At 42.2% G+C, this 20,369-nt stretch overlaps 1 protein-coding gene across 1 annotated transcript in view; it reads left to right on the top strand.

Moving 5' to 3' along the window:
- The first annotated feature begins 450 nt into the window (after window positions 1–450).
- Window positions 451–20,369, top strand: part of NUP153 (nucleoporin 153) — a 36,339-nt gene continuing 16,420 nt past the window's right edge. The window contains exons 1-8 of the mRNA XM_088521717.1: window positions 451–572; window positions 13,156–13,369; window positions 15,407–15,655; window positions 16,734–16,873; window positions 16,952–17,080; window positions 18,810–18,926; window positions 19,048–19,092; window positions 19,187–19,240. Coding sequence (XP_088377843.1) covers window positions 480–572; window positions 13,156–13,369; window positions 15,407–15,655; window positions 16,734–16,873; window positions 16,952–17,080; window positions 18,810–18,926; window positions 19,048–19,092; window positions 19,187–19,240 — 1,041 coding nt within the window. The 5' untranslated portion in view covers window positions 451–479. The remainder of the gene's footprint in view (window positions 573–13,155; window positions 13,370–15,406; window positions 15,656–16,733; window positions 16,874–16,951; window positions 17,081–18,809; window positions 18,927–19,047; window positions 19,093–19,186; window positions 19,241–20,369) is intronic.

The raw sequence follows: 20,369 nt of genomic DNA, 5'->3' as shown, positions 1-20,369 counted from the left end.
GGGGCGGCGCGCAAGGGCTGTCGGTCCGTCGCGCGCGGCGTGACGCGCGGTAGTGACGCGCGTGGCGCCCGGGCGGGCGCCGTGTGGTTGGTGGCGCGGGCGGGCGGCGGGGGGAGGGGACCGGGCTCGGCGGCGGCGCGCGGGGACCGGCGGCAGCGGCGGCGGCGGCAGCGAGCGCGGCCCCAGGCGCGGAGCAGGCGAAGGGCGCGCGCGCGGCGCGGGCAGCGGAGCGCAGCGCAGGCCGCGGCGGGGCCCGTGCAGGCCGCGTGGCGGGAGCCGCCTGCAGGCCCCAGCGGGCCAGGCCATTCCGGGCCGGGCGCGCCCCTCGGAGACGGTGACCGCACAGAGGGCCGACGGGGCGGCCCCGAACAGCAGCCGCAGGAAGGGGAAGGGAAGGGGAGAGGCGGCGGCGCGGCCGGGCCCGCGCCGGGGTGGGGAGGGGGGGGTGGCGGGGGGCAGCAGGGCGGCCGGATCCCAACATGGCCTCGGGCGGCGGCGGCGGCGGCGGCAAGATCCGTACCCGGCGCTACCACGTGGGCGCCGCGAAGCCGCCCTACGCCAGGAGCGCGCAGGTGAGGCCCGCGGCGGCGGCGGGGCGGCGTTCCCGCTCGCTTCCCCTTCTCCCGGGGATTCCCGCTGCGCGGCGGGTTTCCCGCCGGGCAGCGGCTTTGTGGGATTTCCGCGGCGGGGCGGGGGGGCGTCGCGCGCCGCCCTTTTGTTCCCGCCCGCGCTCCGGCCGCGCCGGGAATGGGAAATGGGGAGCGGGAACCGGGGGGAGGGGGTTCGGTCCCGCCGGCGGCGCGCGTGGGTTTCAGCACATCTCTGTGTTCTTTTATTCACAAGTTTCAGCGAGTTAGTTAATGAGGATGTTAGTAATTGATTTTTTTTTTCATTTTCCCCCCCTTTTTAAAATTTATTTATTAGGGCGAGGGGGCATATGTGGAGCCCTCGGTTCTGTGCCCGGTAATTTCCTCCAGCCCTTTCCCGCACTCAGAGGCGGTGCTGTGCGCGGCTAGATGTGACTCAGGAGAGGAGCTGCAGCACACAGGCTGCTGCTGGCGGCTCCAACCCAGCCTGGAGGCAGGGCAGAGCTGCCAGGAGCTTCCCAGAGGCCCACGGGCAGCACTGGGAGGGGATGAGCCTCAAGTAGGACTGTTCAGCCCAAATCCTTCGGTTATCAAATGAGTAACTTAATCAGTAGCTCCAAGAGTGAGTATTGTGTGGAAAACCGAGGAAGCATTACATATGAATCATTATTCTCTATTTTTTTCCTTATTTTAAGAAGCACTATGCTTTTTTAGGCGTGTACATAGTATAACCATAAGTGATATTGCCCATCTAAATCTGGATAGAGACCCTGAATAATGCAAAAGAGGCGCTGCATTCACAGAGCAAATGTTCTCCCTGGAGGAGGGAATAGCTGAGGTAGCCATGTCTTGCATATGGTGGCACTGTGCAGACAACTAATAAACCTGGCACGTGAAACTGAAATAATTGTGGACTAGGTGGTTTTCCAACTCTTGTATGGACTGGTATCTTTGTGCTTTTTCCGGTGGGTTTATCTAGCAGTGTGCCAAAGCAAACACAGGGTTGGGGATATCTGTGGGGTTCTGCTCAGAGGTTAGATGCTACAACTTGAATACATAGATCAGATTAACGGTGAAGCATTGGAGAGAAATTTATTGTAGTAGTTTAATAAGATAACAAGATGGTAAAAATTAAGTCTGTGTATTTATTGCCATGGATGGCTTTCCAACCGTGTGCAACTTGTTAATTTGTGTTCCGTAAGGAGTTCAGCTTCTGGACAGATGCCTTACTCTGTAGTAATTGGCAGGTGGCCTTGTTTTCAATATATTGTCCCCTCTGCAGAAATATTCTGTGATTTAATGTTACCTGTCTCTCAGGAGTGAGTTTGAGAAGACGCAACTTTGACATGACACTGTACCCTGACTCTGATATCCACCCCTAAATCTGCTGTTATCAGTAAGCAGAGTCATAGCCTATGGAAGATTTTTGACAGACCTGTTCTTTGGTGGTTGTGGTCAAAATGAAGTCCCTCAATCTCTTTTATCATCAAGCTCAAAAGGTGTCTAAAGGTTGTAGGCAGTAATGCTAATAGCTTTAAAGTTCCCAGCCTATCTGATTTCTTCTGTTGTTGTTTGTGTTATGTTTGAGGGGTGATTCCCAAGACGCTGCTGAGGCATCGTGGCGTCTGCGCTGTGGTGGTTGTTCTCCTGCCATAGTCCCCTGAGCAGTTTGATCAGGTGGGAATTCTCCGATCGCACCTAACGTGCGTTGCAGGATCAGTCTCCTATAAAATACAGTGACAACTTTAGAAGACAGTTGGAAGAGGAGGTGTTGCTGCTGTGTAACAACTACTAGTTAAAGCATTTGCTCAGAATGTGGTAGACCTGCTTCTTTTTTTTTTTTTTTTTTTGCCTTGAGGGATCAACCCACATCATCTACTTTTCAAGCAAAGATCCTCCTTGCCAAGATGTAGGTTGTCTTTAGTTCTATTGACTGAAGCTACTTTACTATGCAGAAAAAGAATGTGTGATTCATTGAGACAGAAAGAGGGTATATAAAAAATGTTGCCCTCTGGCCTTACGGATTGGGGTTCTTTTCTGAGATTTTTCTGAGAGGCGAAGATACAGATTCAAATCCCCTCCCCACTACTGATGGGAGCTGCACCATGATGTCTTTAATATACTGTCTGTATATTAATATATACAGACAGAATACTGTCTGTAGCTATATTGCTAAAAGAAAAAGTGGCAGCCCCGCTATGTAAAGGCAGTAGATGCTCACCCAGCAGGGAGGTTTCTGGCTGGGAATCCACAAAACCAAAAAAGCCTTTTTGTATCTCTAGAGTAGGTGTTCGGAGGTAATGGGTACATACTGAAAACACAGGAAGTTCCATCTCCATGTGAAGAACTTCTTTCCTATGAAGGTGACAGAGCACTGGAACAGGCTGCCCAGAGAGGTTGTGGAGTCTCCTTCTCTGGAAATCTTCAAAACCCGCTTGGATGCCACCCTGTGCCACGTGCTCTAGGTGTCCCTGCTGGAGCGGGGGGATTGGACTAGATGATCTCTAGAGGTCGCTTCCATTCTGTGATTCTGTGAAAATTGAGGAGTTCCTCCAATTCCCTGAGCTTCCCTCATGGCGAAGCATTGACAGCTCCACAATGAAAGTGTTGATTCTAGGTAATGCCACGCTTGGCATGATACCTGCTTGCTTAGCCATCTCATTGGAAATATGCAGCTTCATCCTGTACCACATAAGGAGCTTTGGCACATGGGTGAAAATCCTGATTTCCATTCTGAAAGCCATACATATAGAAAGCAAGGTGAGTGCTGGTGTGCCCCACTGGTTATTTAGTCTGGAGGAGACTCAGGGGAGACCTTTTTGCTTTCTACAGCTACCTGAAAGGAAGTTGTAGTGAGGTGGGGGTCTCTTCTCCAGAATAGCTAAGATAGAACAAGAGGAAATAGCCTCAGGTTGTGTCAGGTGAGGTTCAGGTTAGACATGAGGGAGACATGGAAAGAGTGATGAAGCATTGGAACAGGCTGCCCAGGGAAGTGGTGGAGTCATTCAAGAAACATGTAGAGGAGGCACTTAGGGATGTGATTTAGCAGGGATGGTGTTGAAGGATTTATGATTGGACTCGATGATATTGAAGGTCTTTTTCCATCCATGATGATTCTGTGACGTCTCTGTTCCCTGGCCTCCTTCTGGATGAGGTGCTCCTTGGTGCTTCCCAATGCTGGGCACTTGGGTAGGACAAGTGTTTGTTTGAAGCCACTTGTGTGAATGTGCCACTGTGAGTGGAAAGGCTGTTTATATGGCTAATTTATTGCACCACTTCTGCTACACTGTCTGCATATTTCTGTTCTTAAATTTAGCTCTTTTTGTGTGTACACAGTTTAGCTTAGAAAACTGCTATTTCATCTGCGTAACCCAGAGATTTCAAAGACCCTACATATGTCACGCTAGGATACTGTAAAATAATTTTGGATTTTTTTACTTGATAATTATTCAAACAAAAATATGATGGAATGCAACTCCTCTGGACTTTAACATTCATACAACCAGATCTAAGCTGAAAGAAAAAAAAAAGGATGTATAAAAAGTTCATTATACCCCTGCCATAAACCTATTATTATTTTAAGCTTAAAATTAGTGTTTTTTTCTGCATTGGAGGTCATAGCAGTAGACTGAAACTTGAGCTGGGGAGTGGCCTGTTTTTATTTGTTTCTTAGTGTGGATGTGCTACACTGGTACAGAGCAGCCAGCCCGAATGTGTTTTTCTTGATGGAAGCAGCACATGCTGTTGCATGCATGTAGCTGGTGTTGTGCTGAGGTAGGTTTGATGTTACCAGAGAGAGGGGACTGGACGGCCACTGAAAGGTTTGCTCGCCGGTCACAAAAGCAGCTCTGGACTTGTGAGTTCTGCAAAGTCATTTGAGACACGGTGTAAGATTCTGTCCAGACAAAGTAGTCAGAGGATTAGGAATATTAAAAAAAAAAAATCCTTTAAACTATTGGGAATGTTTATAAGGTGCTATGTAAATATAACTCTATTGGTTTAGCTGTTATCAATAGGATTATACCTCGAAGTGTGCTAAGATGATTATTTTTATATACAACTTGCCTTGTTTTGGTTTAGTAGTAGGCTAGCCTACCAAGCTAAATATTCATACATTTTAAGAAGTGTTTAATGTATTCTAAAAGAATTGACTAGCTAACTTCAGCTGTCTTCCTCTGTCCAAGCACTGTGAGAGAAATTGTATTATAAAATAGATTTTAAAATGCTATGCTTGTAGTTATGAATACCTTCTATGGTCACTGCAGGAATATCTTCTACTGGCAGTGTAAGCAAAGATATGTCCTACTTGGGGAAAAACTTCATTAACAATTTTCTCTCATTTCAAAAATGCTCTCTGTGCTATAACAAATTGTAGACTAGATTTGCTGTAGCATTTTATTAATACTTTGGTTATTGTCTCCCAAAGTGTTGTTGGGACAGCCCTGGAGGCTGCAAAGAGTTAGAAAAAAAACCCCACAATATTAGTGGGTGGTATCTTTGGACAGAGGACTGAAAAACAGACGCAATAATTGGTTGTGTTAGCTGGAACACTGCGGATTGCTCTAGTTGCTGGCAGCACATGACTTCCTCCAAGCGAGAGAGTATTTATTCCTGCGCTCAGTAATTGGAGCTGCTGCTTGCTCTGCTGTCACAAAGGAGCTGAGCTGCTTCTGAGCCTGAAAGCTGCCCCAGGATAGGGTGCAAAAGCCTCTTGGATCCCCTAAAAGAGTTGGAGAAGGGCAATTTCAGTTCAGCATAAGGTTATGTTCATAACATGACTGCGTGTCTGACTCAATGGACAAGGGGTGAGCTTGAGTTTACCTTAAAAGTCTTGAGCAAGGTCTCCCGTATCATCTTTCCATCCAAATCACTGAAATATGGACTACTCAAGAAGACTGTGACGTGGCTGGCAAATTAGCTGGACTACTGGGCCCTGAGGGTTGTGATCAGCTGTACAAAGTTGCACTGATTGCTGTCTGTTAATAGCATCTCTTGGGGGTTCCTGCTGGGCTGATACTGTTTTCCTTAACTGTCCTTATTAACACTCCAGAATGAGGGAATGGAGTATCCCTCTCTGGGATGAGGGCATTGGATATTCCCTCTGCAGATTCCTGTATGAAACCAAGCCTGGGGAGCACCCATATGCTGAGGGATAGAGATGATATTGAGGGGTCCCTGCAGAAGGGACTGGCAGGAGCCTCCTGAGGTTCAGTTGAGGCAAATGCTGCATCCTGCCCTTGGGACCAAGCAGCCCCATGTGCCTGGTGGGCTGGTCGGACATGAATCTTCACCTTGAGATGAAGAAAGGCAACTCCTGCATTGCTCCTGAGTCTACCCCTGGAGTGCACGTCCAGCTCCCCAATACAAGGAAGGTGGGAGACCTTTGGAGCTGGATTAAGTCTGACAGATGACAGCCAAAATGACTGGGGGCCCATGATGTCTGAGGAGAGGACGGTAGAGGTGGCTTTGTTCAGCCTTGGGAAAGCAAGAGGAGGCCAAGCTCTTCAGGAATATTAACAGCAATGGGACAGAAGACAGCAAGCTCATGTTGCAACATAGGAAATGCCAATTAGATATTAGTAAAATGCTTTTGCTGTGAGTCAGCTGGTTCCAGCATGTGGCTGCGCTCTGGAAGAGCTTCCCAAGGAGATGTCCATCCAAAGCAGTGCCCTGGGCGAGCTGCTCTCCCTGGCCCTGCTCTGAGCAAGGGGTTGGACGAGGTGACGCCGGCTCCTCCATGGCAGTGCAGTTGCATGATGGCTGCTCCGGTCCCTGGCCCTTTGCAGACGTGCAGCTCCCGCATAAATGTCCTCATTGCTTTAGCTTCATAATCCTTCTGCTGGTGCATCCACGCTTTGTCGCAGGGCTGTGTTGGTTCCTGAGGGAGGAAATAATGCACACATTTCACTGCTGCATTTCATACAGAGAAACCTGTAGCGTTCCCCTCAGGGAGAGCGTAGCTAAGAGGCCTTCCTGTAAGATTGTTCTTTCTTGAACTATTTATCTAAGCATCTTCTGTTTTATTTATTTATTTTTAGGAGTTGGTAGATGTGATAGACTTTTCCCATTTTCCAGTTGTTAAATTGCAAAAAACGTACAGTATGTGTCTTTGTTAAAAATATTTAGCATACTTGCTAATTCTTTAGCGAAGAATTTAAGCTGTTTTTAATTCTTTCTTGTTAGTATTAAAAAAAGTTATCCATTGATTTATGTGTTTTATTCACTTTTATGAATAACTGTACTAACTTTGAATGTATCCCTTGCCATGTCTCTCCATTTCTTGCTACTACCTTCCCTTTTTTTTTTTTTTTTTAAATTATAATTCTGCTTAAAACCCTTTACTTGCTTTTTTCTGATGCCTGAACGGTACAAGTCTTGTCTGTAGGCAAGCAGTTTAGTTGAAGATGCAATTGAAATTTAGTTTTAATATACTGTGTGTTTGAACATATATATGTATATGTGTGTATGTATAAACATGTAAGTATGTGCATATGTGCGCACGCGTAAAGCCATGTAAAGCTAGTACTGCTCCCAGCTGCGTGTCACCACTTTTGGTGGAAGATGTTAGAGCTTCGTTAGTGGAAGAGGCCGTGTGAGTGAGCTCCAAACTCCTCAAGGCAAAGTCAGTTGGGTCATCTTAAAAATCTGAGGGACGGCAGGCACCAACGAGCCTGTCGGGCTTTGCCTGAAGCAGAAATAGTTTTGCAAGTTGCTGATACAACTCTGTTGTTGTCGTATGCTACATTACTGTATAAAAGTAATTATTAAAAAGATCTTCTAACTGTAAGATTTGTTCTTTTGTTGTTGTTGCAGAACTTTTTTTTGAGTTTTTGAGTTTTTATAATTCACCTAGTAATTGTGTGTTGCATTTAGCAACAGAGCCTTTGTGTGTCTTTGGCTTGGTCGTGGTTGCTTCCATTTTTTCCAAGCAAGGAGCATTCAAGATAATCTTCGGAAGTTTCTTTGTAGGGGAAACGTGCACATGTTAACACGTGCCGAGGTCCTGCTGTGGTGACTTATGGTGCGCTGGCTTTGCAAAGAGCTCATTCTTCTAGCCCAGGTTGTCCATCATTATCCATGTAGCCCTGCCGCTGAGGAGAAGTTGGCTCACTTTGCTTTTAGGTTAGGATTGTGTTCTGAGCAAAAAATGTCTTCTTTTTCTGAAGCAGACAGGCTCCTTCCCTACTAGAGTTCTAGGACTGGTGGCCTCATGTGATAGAAATATGCACAAACCTGTAATGTTAGGTGTATTTGTAGTTGAACTCATCTTAAGCTAAACAGATACAAACAAGGTTTAAACTGGCTTAAATATATGTGTGTTAGGGATTGACCCTAGTGTAACTAGATACATTTTAAATTGTTATTATAGTGCAACCATTCTAATCTTTAGCATTTATAATGTTACTTGATTAGCAGAATTGCAAAATATATACAAAATTGTAGATGTTACTGCCTACAATTTCTAAAAAAACCTTTTTTTTAAAATTTGATCTGAGCAGCACTTGTATTTTTAAAGCTGGTCAGGGAGCATAGGCAGGGGCAAACATAATATAATTAAAAAACCTCCCAGATCCAATTGAAATTACTTGCAGCTTCTGTAGATAGAGTTGAGTTGTGAGGTTTAACTTTTATACACTAGACAGAGAGCCAGTTTGATGCTTCAAAAGTAGGGAGGCTTTGAGTTTTGCTAAAATCTAGGTGTTCACATAGAATACCTAGTGGTGATTCCTTAGTTACTTCATCCTAACTTCCATGGTCAGTCTCCAGGTCTGTAGCAAGATAACTGTTAGGAATTAAGGAAATACTCTGCGGAATTTCCAAAATTTTGTTTTGACTTTGCTAAGTGCTGTGATCAATAAGAAAATAACTGTCATTAAAAAACTAAAATGATTATGAATAAGATAACATGATCAATGTGTAACTGAACTGTTTTACATTAACAATTCCTGATACGTTACCTTCACAAGCCCTCTGGTATTTCCTGCTGTCGGCTCAGTTGTAGATCAGCATGGTTAGAACAGTTATTTCAGAACAGCATAAAAGCACTTTGCTAACCTTTATTACCACAACGTTTACTTTGAAAACTATAATTTCATATAATTTTCATGTTACAGTTTAGTTATTTTGGAATGCTGCTCCAAAGTAGGGTAGTGAAATACTGTAGTAGAAAGTACTTGGTTTCTATGAGATCTGCTTCATGTTATCTGTAAAGCTGTGTCTGCTCTTGAGAGCATTTGGCCTGGGGGTGGTGTCAGTAAGTTGAGTTGCCCTCGAATGGCTCTTAGCCACCATTGCAAAGTTGTTGTGGAGTTTGGCTTGTCCTTATTTCTGTTTTACACACAAAAGGTGTCCTCGCTGCTATGTGCCTTGGGTTAGCCTATGGGATCGTACTTGTCTGCGTGCACCTTTAGGTAAAGCAATAGTTAAATGTTGTTTAAATCGTTCCTGGCAATCTAGGACATTTTAGCAGAGAGCAAATTGGTGGATTGGGAGATGATACATTGAAAGCCTTTCTGTGTATAGCTAACAGTGAACCGGGGCAAAGGGAGAGTTTGCCCTTTCTACTAACAGATATGTTTGGCAATACGGAGGTACTTCAATGAATGGGGTCTTATATGGAGAACTGCCTTAAATAAGATAGGTATTTTTGTGTCTGAACTGTGTATTTAAATACTGCTGTATGTACTTTGCTAAATCTCTTTTCTTTGTTCCAGTGGCCTTGTCAAAACCAGCCGCTGCTATGGGAAATGTATTTTTCGATAATTTTAATCAGGAGCTATGTGTTGTTTTAGCTATCGTTATGCTCATTAAATAGGAGCTGCATTTCTTTTAATGTAGCTTAAAGCACCATCTTTGAAACTTAGCTGTATATGCACTAAGCACGAACGAGGCCTTCAGTGAAATATTAGCTGTTTTTTGGTCCCTTCTTAGGGACTGCTGCTCCTTAACAAAAAAAGCAGTAAAATGTCCCATACTTGGCATTTTCTTTAGAAGCGTTCAGTGCCAGCTGAAGGTGTGGGCAAGATCTGAGTTAAAACCGTGCGGTGTCGCGCGCCTGTAACGGCGTGGCAGCTCAGAGGCCGGTTTGCCCGTGGGAGCAGGTGCTGCCTTCCTGCATTCGCATGGAAACGGCAGCGAGCGGCGGCTGCTTCCGTGGCGCAGATCCGCAGGCAGCACCATAGTGCAAAGCAGTGCCAGCACGGCCTTTTCCCTGGGAATTCATTCCGAAGCTAACGAGGCTAAGGAAAATGAGCTTGTCTTCACGCAATAAAAGAGAAAATATGCTGGTGTCGAGAAGCATAGTTCTTTGTGATTTTTAGAACTAAAGTTGAATCAGTCCGATTGCACTACTAAGGTTGTGGTTTTTTGTTTTGTGTTTTTTCTTTTTTTTTTCCCCCAGCACTACGTAATTAGTAGGGTTCCTGTAAGATATTGCTCATATTAAGACATAAGTTTTATTGTCTTTAAGAAGAGAAATACCAAACTCTGCCTGTCCCCATCCAGTTTGCAGGCGCTCCCTAAACAGCAGGAGCGCAGTTGGTTTAAGCTGGTGGACAGAGGTGATGGGAAGAGCAGGGCAGTGTTAGTGGCAGTGCAGGCACAGGCTGCGTGGAGAAGGGAAGAGTCGCGTCCCCCTTTGCCTTGTCCTCGCTGCCTCTTCTCTCCCACTCTGGGGCCACTTCTGGTGCGCTGGGCCAGCGGAGCTCATTAGTCCAGCGGAGACGCATGCTCTTTTTGCCAGATTCCTGAATTCAGTGAGCACAGAGGGCGGTCGGCTACGCTCCAGCGCTGGGGCAAGGTAGTGTGGCAGGGATGGAGGCAGAGGAACATTCCTGCGGGATGACTGGAAGTGCTTGGCTTGACCTGCCCCATCTCGGCCAACTTTACCTTTCGGTGCTGTAGCTTGCAGGGTTTCTTTTTGAGCGCCTACAGATTCATGTTTTAATAACTTGAACTTCAAAATGAGAAGGAAAATAAGGAATCTATAAATTGGCCTGGAGGCAAAAGCTTGATGCTTTGAAAAGTGCATACAGTGAGATGGAAATTAGCTCTTTTATAAGGTTAAAGCTCCTGCATCTCTGAAGACCTCATGATATTATGTGACCTTTATGTGTAGTTTTTTAGTGTGTTCCATGTTCTACTCTAGGATGCACTTAATCCTTTTAAATTGAAATCTACTCAATTACAAAAATAGATGCTTACCAGTAATGCACTTTCTGACTACTCCTGCCAGCACTTTTTTTTTTCCATATTGCTGTATAAAAGACCCTTATAAACTAAGAAAACTGTCCCATTTCTAAAGTGTTTTTAGCCAAGAAATAGCTTGCTTTTAAGTTTGGGATTCAAATGGAGACTATGATCAGGTGATTTTTGCTTCTTTATATAAATCCTTTGAAGAACTGCTCTTTATAAAGTTTATTTGTATGATGGTTAGCATTCCTATCTCCTTATCTTTCCTTCAGAGTGGCATCACAAGGAAATAAGCTTTGAGTAGCTGTAGCTGTTGTTACCGTGGTGTTTATATATATAGATTTGTTGGGTCTTTGTTGAGGATTTCTCTTTTTTGTATAGTTCTGCTTTACTGCTGGTATTAGAATGAGAATAGGATATGGATGCATTTAAACAGAGAAGGCAACTGTTGGTCCTGGCAGCAGCTCTCAAACTGCTGAAGTCAGTGAGTTGTTAATGTGCCGAAGCGCTCAAACAGGCTCAGCAAGTAAAACCCTGCTGTTTTAGGACAACTTAGGGTTGTCCTGGGGCATCTCCTGCCCTGGCACAGCGCTGGGTTCAGTGTAGGGCATCAGGGAGCTCAGTGGGGCACCGGCGATGGGCAGGGGAATGGAGCTGGTGCCACAGGAGTGAGTAGGGAGAGAGGAATCAGATTAAAAGTTAAAGTTAAAACACCCACTTTAAAAGCAGCGCAAGGCATGGCGCCTTGAGCAAGTGCCCCGTCCAGAGTGCGCGTGTGTAACAGCACCTTTGCTCCAGCGTGCACGGGCTCTGCTGCACCTCAGCAGCAATGACCTCCTGCCTCTCAGCACCTCCAGCGCCACCGAGCACCAGCCCTTGGAATGAGCTGAGATGTTGCCCTGCGTTGAGTTTACGACTGAAGTCCTGCTGATGTGATGAAGGATAGCGAGGCTCTCATAGGGACAGAGAAAGAGCCAAGCCAGGCTATATTTAGATATGGATGGTAAAATGTCATCTCGATTTGCTGTTGGTCTAGCTAGATTCTCCAGTTACTTGTTTGGGATGCTAAAGATGCTTGTGTGTTTACTCTCCTGGGCGCCTGGGTCTTCTTCCGCTTAAGTGTCGAGTAGACCGTAGGTAAATTCAGTGTTTGGAGGATTTCTTCAGTGAGGTAATTGTACAGGCCTATTTTAAGGCCAGTGATATCTCGTTCGATGATTGGGAAAATCTTTAGCAGTACTGTAAAGTACTGGAAAAATCATTGCCCACTTCTATGCCCAAGTAATAATTTTAACCACCTGTTGCCTAAAATCAGATAAATCTCTGAGTACTGTGCCAGAGCCAGAGCCTTTGATCTACATGTTATCAAACTGATAATGTTCAAAAAAAAAAAAAAAAAAAAAAAAAAAAAGCTCTTCAATCTTTTCAGTTTTCAGCGTGTTGAATTTGCCAGGCTAGCTTTCACGTTGCCAATGTGCCTTCCCAGCTAGTTGCGTAGCAGCAGTGAGTGCAAGAGGGAGGTTCCTCAGTGCTGCAAAGAAGGGATCTGCCACCCAGGCCTGAGATTTGACCAAATGTGTTGAAATGTTGGGGAAATCATAGGGAAAAAGTGACCGAGTAAAATGAAATGGCAAGTATGTATTTCCTAAGTGTAGAATGCAAGCAAAGAGTAGGTAGATGGCAAAATGGAAATGGCTTTCTACAATAATTACAGAAAGTTAATTTAGAGCTCCACTATGTTAATGTACTGTGAAAGGAAATTTAATCCAAGTGGATCCATTAACAATCCTGTAGTAAGGCATCTGCTATTAACTATAGCTTTGTTTTTCTTCTGGGGCTTCTCTCAGGGTACCATGTTCAGAGCACAGCAGTGGTTTCTGATGCTTTTGGTAGCCGCAGTTCAGCATTAGAAAAATACTCCGAAATATTATATTCACTATATTCATTCAATATTTTGAACAGATAGCATGGTTGTCGCAGAAACTGCTGAGCTTCTGTTTTTGCTGGATTTCAAGTGAGGACATGGGGTGGAGGAGCCCTGAAACAAGTACGCCTATTAGGAATTAGATGGAAATCATGTTCCAAGTGGCTTTCTGAATTGACAGGATTTTGGTTAACTTTCACTGAACTTTCATAAGTTTGGGAATTGCCAAGATGATCAGGAAGTGCAGAAACCAATAGGTGGTAGAAAATAGGTGAATTTTTGTCATGTGTCCTAGAAGTACAGAGATCCTCTGTAAAGGATCCTGTTTCTTATTCTAGTTACAAAAATTTGATACCCAATATCTGCCTTTAAGGTCTGTGGAAATGGCATTTTGGAGTAAACTGTTGAAGGTTTTTCTATAATTAACTGTTTTTTTTTTTCCCTTTTAAACAGGGAATCATTAGCAGAGTGACAGAATCAGTGAAAAACATTGTACCAGGATGGTTGCAGAAGTATTTCAATAAAAGTGAAGATGAATGTGTAGATACAAATGAATCTACAAACCAGGAAGAGAATCCGGTAAATTTTCATCATGATTATCCAGATGAAGATACCATAGTGATTGATGGGAGAGTCACGCCTGAATCAGCAAGAATTAATTTAGAAGGTATGTGGAAAAAAAACATTCATATTCTGGCCATCTGTCTTTATTCACAGATTTCTACTTTCAAAATTGAATTTCTAAAGGAAGCTGGAAAGAGGGTTCTGGCAGAATTCAAAGAACCATATTCGTGAAACTTGTTTAGCTTTAAACTGTAAAGGTAATTGTGAACCATATATATTCTGGAGGATGTCTTTCAGCTCTTGGAATTCATCAGATCACTTAATGTACCCTATTAACTGGATGCAAAATGTTGATAATGCCCATTTACAAGTGTTCACGGTTCCTTCTACCCTGCCAAGGTCTGGAATGAAAGTTTATCAAATTTTTCAAGGTTTTTAAAATATATATATGTGTGTGTGTGTGTGTATATGGTTTGTAGCCCTCAGAAAAAGAGCTGCTGATAATGCTGGCGTGCCAGAGGAAGGTTCATTCTTCTTATGTCTTCATTTGTTTGGGCTTCTTTTGTCAATGTAGAGAAATTCTTTTTTGGTTTAATGGAGAACCAGTGCCTGGGTATGGTTAGTACTTGCCATCTTTGATAAGTTACTTAGTAAAGAAGTTTCCTTTCTTTATAGTACTGTATAAAAGATTAATCTGTGTTTTATATCCAGAGTCTGCCACTGATTATTTCTCTAGTTCTGCTGTGCAAATTTGCATGTATTCTCATCTGAGTATCTATCAAACTGGCAGTTTTGCACACCTTATTTTTTAACAGGGAGATCTCCTGACCGAGCATACGTAGATAACCATCTATGCATGCAAAGTCAGTTGCTTTCCTTAGTTGCTGAATAGAAAAATATGAAGAAATACCTTAACCTGCAATGCCACCTAATTATCAGTAAGAAACTTTCAGGGTAGGTGTAGTTTAAGAGTAAGTTTGGATAAAGGAACAGAGGAGCTCTTCATGACTGATGAACACGTGTTGGATTTTATAAGGAAATGTGTGAAAGGACCTTTCAGTAATAACAGCTGTGCAGCAAACTCAAAGAGCTCAGGGGCAGATGGGCACCCTGGAACCTCTCATAGCTTATGTTGCAGGCTGGGGGTTGCACATACAAATCTTACTTGCTATTCTCACATAAAAACAAACAAAATGCCACAAATTCTCCTCCTCCTAAGAAAAGCCAGTTTTTATCAGCTCTGAAGTATCAGTGTGCTAGAGCCTGTATTGCTCTGCTGAGCTGGCCTTCAGTCTAAAACACTTTATCCAAAACAGTGGTGCCCTGATTGCCTGCCAGGGCTTTGGGAAGCTGGTTAGCAGTGCTGCAGTGGCTATAAAGCTGGAACTAGGTGCTTCAAGTTTCAGTGCAAATATCATGAGGGTGGTGACTTCAAATTATCTTTCCCAGAAATCCTGAAAGGCTGTGGACTTATGTTAGGCCATTAGTAATTTTTTCCTTCCTTTCATAAGCCCGAGCTGTGAGACTTCCTACTCCAGGACATTGGCAGTGTTCACACAGTTTTCTGTTTAAGAGGGGGAAAAAGTGCTCATGTTGTTACTGAGGCAGGGATGCTCACTTTACTTTTGTGTCAAAGTCTCAAAGAATTAGTGGATAGGATGTAATGTTTTGCTTGATATTGTAGAATGTGAAAAAATACTGTATATATGTGTTTTTGTGCTAAATACTTGGCATTTTCTTTCTTGCAAGGTCATAAAACATGCAGAGGTGTCTTTAGCTCTTGCTCTGTAAGAGTGAAAGGTTATGTCTTGTAAATCTTGTTGCAAGGGAAAGAACTCTGAATGTTTGATTCAGTGAAAGAAAATCTTGGAGCACTCGAGTGCGGGATCAGTTTAGTGTGTTGTAAAACCTCACACTCAACTTCCTCTTAGCAGGACGTGAATATTTATTATTGTAAGCAGTGTTGCTGTTGTAATCAGACAGTTAAATGAAACCCTGTATGGGTGAGGAAGAAGTTAAATCCGGCTTCACTATTTTTGTACCAAAAACTTGGCAATAGCCTAAGTGTTGATAGAAAACATGTTTTGACTTCTGTGAGCTTGCCTATGAGAAAGCTGATCATCCCTCTGCTCTTGTTTAGAACCATCCACGAGTAGATCTGCATTAAACTTTTCGGATGTGTTAACAAGGCCCTCCCTTCATCGGAGCCATTTGAACTGTACCATGTTGGATTCCACAGTACCACACTGTCAGCCCTCTACATCTTCTGCACTTGGCATCGGCAGTCCTGGACTCTCTCTTGTAAAAGAAATAAAAGATTCTACCTCTCAGCATGATGATGATAACATCTCAACAACTAGTGGCTTCTCCTCTAGAGCATCTGATAAAGGTAACTTTTATTTTCTCAATCTAGCTTTATTTTTTTTCACAATGTAAAAGACTTTGCATTCTTTGATACTTCATGTCACCTTAGTACATAAAGCAGACAAATGCCAGTTTTGGATATTGGAATTAATCTTTTAGTATTTTAGAAGTATCATGTCACCTTTTTATTAAAACCATGCTTAAGAATACATTTATGAGACTGATGTTACTCAAAAAGTCAGTACTGAAATACAGTGCCTTGGAGTAGGTGACATGTAAGCCTTGAACTGAACATGACTCACTGTCTCTGGAGAACTAGGTTGATGGCCTTGACAGAGGGGTGACTCATTATCTAACTGACAGCTGCTTGCATGTGAATAATTCTAGGCGACAAAAAGAAACACAAGATGCTTTTCTGAGTTTTGCCAGGAGCAGTTGGAGACCTGGGTCATCTCTCTGCAGCAGGGCAAGCAGCAGTTTTGCAGCTTTTTCTAGTCCCTTGTGTAGTTAAGGTCTGAGGCATGATCAGTGGATCTTCTGACCCCAAGTGGGAAAAGTTAAGTTGAGAGTAGGTATTGCCAGGCTTTGGCAATACAACCTGAGTCTACCAATGCTCTTTCTGGTGGTTTGTTTGTTTGTTTGTTTGTTTTTCTCCTTTAAAAAAAAAACTTATGGAAAACAGATCATTAAATCTGTTAGATCAGGCTTTGGGGAATCTTTCAGGTTTTAAACCCATGCAATTCTCGCCTGTGTTGGCCACCAACCCTTTATCAACATTGGAAAGTAGGTGCATCTGTTTTTATGAAGTCCCATTACTTTTTTCCATTAAAAGAAATAAAAAGAACGATAGCTCTGTGTTTGAAGAATAGTATTGATTTGCTATGAATGCTTTGAAACATTAAAGTTATATACTTAATTCAGTGAACAGATTTTTGAACTCAGGATTGATGTTTGGATTTCATATAATTTTTGAAATTGATCTATATTGAAGAACTCTGAGAACAACGTATTCTATGTTAGCTCTGAAGTTAGAGAGATTGTTTAATATTAAAAGCTCTCCAAGTACATAAGTTATTCACATATTGCATATGTCCTTTTGGCAGATATAGCAGTTTCAAAAACTACATCGGCTCCACCGCTATGGTCCACAGAGGCTGAAAGATCTCATTCCCTCTCACAGCACACTGCAGCTAGTTCTAAAAAACCTGCATTCAACTTGTCTGCTTTTGGAGCTCTCTCTCCTGTAAGTATTTACGCAGTATATTATTTTTTAGCTGAGCTGAATGTGTATCCATTTTACTAACCACGTATATCTCTGCAGTCACTTGGAAACACTTCTGTGTTTAAGACAAGTCAGCTTGGGGATTCTCCGTTTTACCCTGGAAAAACAACTTACGGTGGTGCAGCTGCCTCAGCGAGACAGACGAAGGTGCGAATTGCTCCTTATCAGGTATGAGAGTAATGTTGCAGTGGGAGGGGAATTGTGATTGAAGTACAAAATGGGGTAACATGCACAAAAGGACTGTGAGGAAAGAGCTGAAGAAGTGCTATCAGTTCCTATGCTAGCAGCCTGCAAGAGTAGAAAAGACGATTTTGAGGAGGATAAATTTGCCTTTACTTCTTGGTCCTAATGAAAAAGAATTACAGTAAGCCCTTAGTTCTAGCTAACGGTTTCTAGTTGTGCTTTCCTCTGTTCAGTGTTTCAAAAAAAAAAAAATTCAAATGCCTTTGTCTCTGACTGTATTGCTGTATGTTTACAGCATATTACATATTAATGCAATGCCATATTGTGTTAAGAAATTAAGTCTTTAAAAAAATAAAAAAATAAGCCAATGATGGCATAACTATGAAAACTTGTGCTTACAATAGCAAGAGTTACAATAGTCAAGCCTGTCTGAATCCCCCACTCATAAGGATATTTTATAAAACTACTCTTTCATAATATCCAAAAGACAGTTTTGCTGATCCTTATTAGAGAGAGGTATGCCGTCCAAAATGCTATCTCAAGATAAATAATAAATTGCTTTCTATTTCAGTATGATTCATGGAGCTCTTGAAAATGGTTATTTGCCCTTAAGAGTTCTTAGCATCCTAAAAAGAACCAGCAAATAAAAATGCTGACAACTATCAGTAGTTAGTGTTGAATTTAAAAGCAAGTCAATAACATCTGATCTGCTGGGTATGTGCATTGGAATCAAAATGTTCAGACTGGATCTTTATTTAGGGACAGGAAACATGGGTTTGCTGGACTTCAGTAGTTTCTTTGTGCCATGAAGCCTGGGAGGGGGTGCCCTACAACTTCTTGACTTCTGGGAAATCTTGAAAACTTGTTTGTTCTGACTTAATTTTAAATCAAACTTCAAAAGACTCAAAACTTCAAGCAAACCAGGTTTTGGTCAGCTATTTTTATTTAAAAAGTTAACATCTATTATGCTGAAAATCGGAACCAAAACATCTTTTTTTTTTTTTTAAAAAAAAGGAGAAACTAGCTTGTTTGATGTTTACTGTGGATTACAGACAGTCTTGCTTGTTATATGTCGTATGGTTTGCTTTCAGTCTTTATGTGGCAGCATCATGTAGTCACATGAGGGGTTTAATATGCAATAAAAAATATCCTGAATAAAGTTTTTGAATGGTATTCAAAGTCACCACAATTTACATTTTCAATGTAATACTGAATCTTAGCTCTGCTACAGTACAAATCAGTTCTTTTTAAACAGAGTTAAATATTTACAAAGATAATCTGGGGAGGAAGCATAGGACTAGAAAACTAGAAATTCCTACTGGTGATGGTATACAGGGATTTTAAGATGTATGCTTACACCATCAGTAAACTCGAAGGTCTGTTTTGTTACTGATAGTTCTTTCTGCAGCACCAGCCTTTGCTTGAGTTCTTTTTTTCCTGCTTGCTGTTTCAAAGACCCTGACAGTCCCAAATAATTCTACTTGCGCCTTTATATTTAAGCATTTCTTTTGTTTGTGTTGCTTTATTCCTCGCTCAAGGTGTGCAAGGGGTCCCTGTTAAACTCTTACAGTGTCAGTAGAGTATATTTTCTGCTTTATGGCTTTAGTTTGCTTTTGTCTACCATCACTAGGCTTGGCTATGTCATTTACTTAGCCATACAGGCATATTGAATTCAAAGTCAAACATAGTAGCATTTACAATGCTAATTTTTCAGACACCAGTAAGAAGACAAATGAAAGCTAAACAAGCAAATGTGCAATCCTATGGTGTGACAAGTTCCACAGCACGGCGCATCTTGCAGTCTTTGGAGAAGATGTCAAGTCCTTTGGCGGTAAACGGCTCTCAGCTTTTAATTGCGTCTGTTTATTAAGAACTGCAGATATGCCAGTAAAAGTGGAGAGATGTTCTTTATGTTATGTCCAGATTAATTTATTGTACTATTTGTTGTACAGGATGCTAAAAGGATTCCATCCTCTGTTTCTACTCCACTATCTTCTGTGAGTTGATCATTAAACCTCCACCTTTTTGTTGCATGAAAGCTTCTCTTAGAAAAATCTTCCTCTAACATGTAGGCTTACTTTTTTCCTCTAGCCTGTGGACAGGAGTGTGCTGGATATTACTGGCTTCCATTCAAATAGAAAACAGGTAAGAATCCCTAAGAACATCTTAAGATGAGATATGTAACTTTCTGTGCTTTACAGCTATTAGCAGAAATCTCACAAACTCAAAGACAGCATAGATGTGAATTCAAGTTAATCTTACCATTCCATGAAGTATAGTTGTCCTGGCAGTGCATACGTTGCTTTAAAAAAAAGTATTTCCGCCCACTCTAAATGAAGAGCTGTGAAGATTACTCAGTTTAAGGATGATGTTATTTTTGTGTTGTGATATCTTGATACATCAGTTGAGAACAACTTTTCTGGAATACACACAGTTTCATGTTGTGCTGTAACCTGAAGTTAAGCTGCAGGTTGAATTCAGTTTTTAGAAAAATTTTCTCACAGAGAAAACATCAGAAATGAAATATTACTTGAGTTGTCATACAGATTTTGTCAGACTTTTATGTTCATTTCAGTGCAAAAAAAAAAAAAGTACCATTTCCCCTTTTTATTCCTTCTTGATGCAAGAAGAGGAGAATTATTTTGTCACATGTGTAATCCTGTGTTCCTAAATTCCTTTCCTAAGGTGGCATTAAATTGGTGGTAATGCTTTAGTAAATTACAATTTCCTTCATTTTTTGTTTAAAAAGTGAAAATCATTCATGTTTTTAACTGAACTTTAGTACTGGGTATCGTTGGGTTTATTCAGTTTCAAAACCCACAAAAGCCACTTTAACATCAGGCAACTGCAGGGACAAAAGAATGATTTTCCTTCCATGCAAATTTGCTGTTTTAATGAGAAAGTGGACAGAATGTCTTTAAGTTTCTGCCCTAATCTATTGATTAAGAGCATAACTGTGTTTACAAACACTGCAGAACTTAAAAACCTTTCAGATTGCATGTATGGGTTTATTTATTTTTTTTCCCCCTCCAAACCACGTGTTAAATTACAGAGACATGGAAAAGTAAAGGATATAATTTCATTACTATAAATGCTATCCAGAATAACTGGAAAAAGCTGATATGGATTCTCAGTTAAATTGTGGAGCTACAGCTGTGATGGGGCATTAAGAAAGATCATCTAGATTTGCAACAGACAGTCTGGAGTTGTCAGCCAGCAAACGAATGCTGCACACAGCTGTCACTGGGTAAAAGAAGAGAAATTCCAGTGTTCA

Source organism: Tinamus guttatus, unplaced genomic scaffold (assembly GCF_059628265.1).
Source record: "Tinamus guttatus ecotype Peru unplaced genomic scaffold, ASM5962826v1 Tinamus_guttatus_pri_ptg000131l, whole genome shotgun sequence".
Classification (NCBI taxonomy): domain Eukaryota; kingdom Metazoa; phylum Chordata; class Aves; order Tinamiformes; family Tinamidae; genus Tinamus; species Tinamus guttatus.
This window is presented reverse-complemented; position numbering and strand designations above follow the sequence as displayed.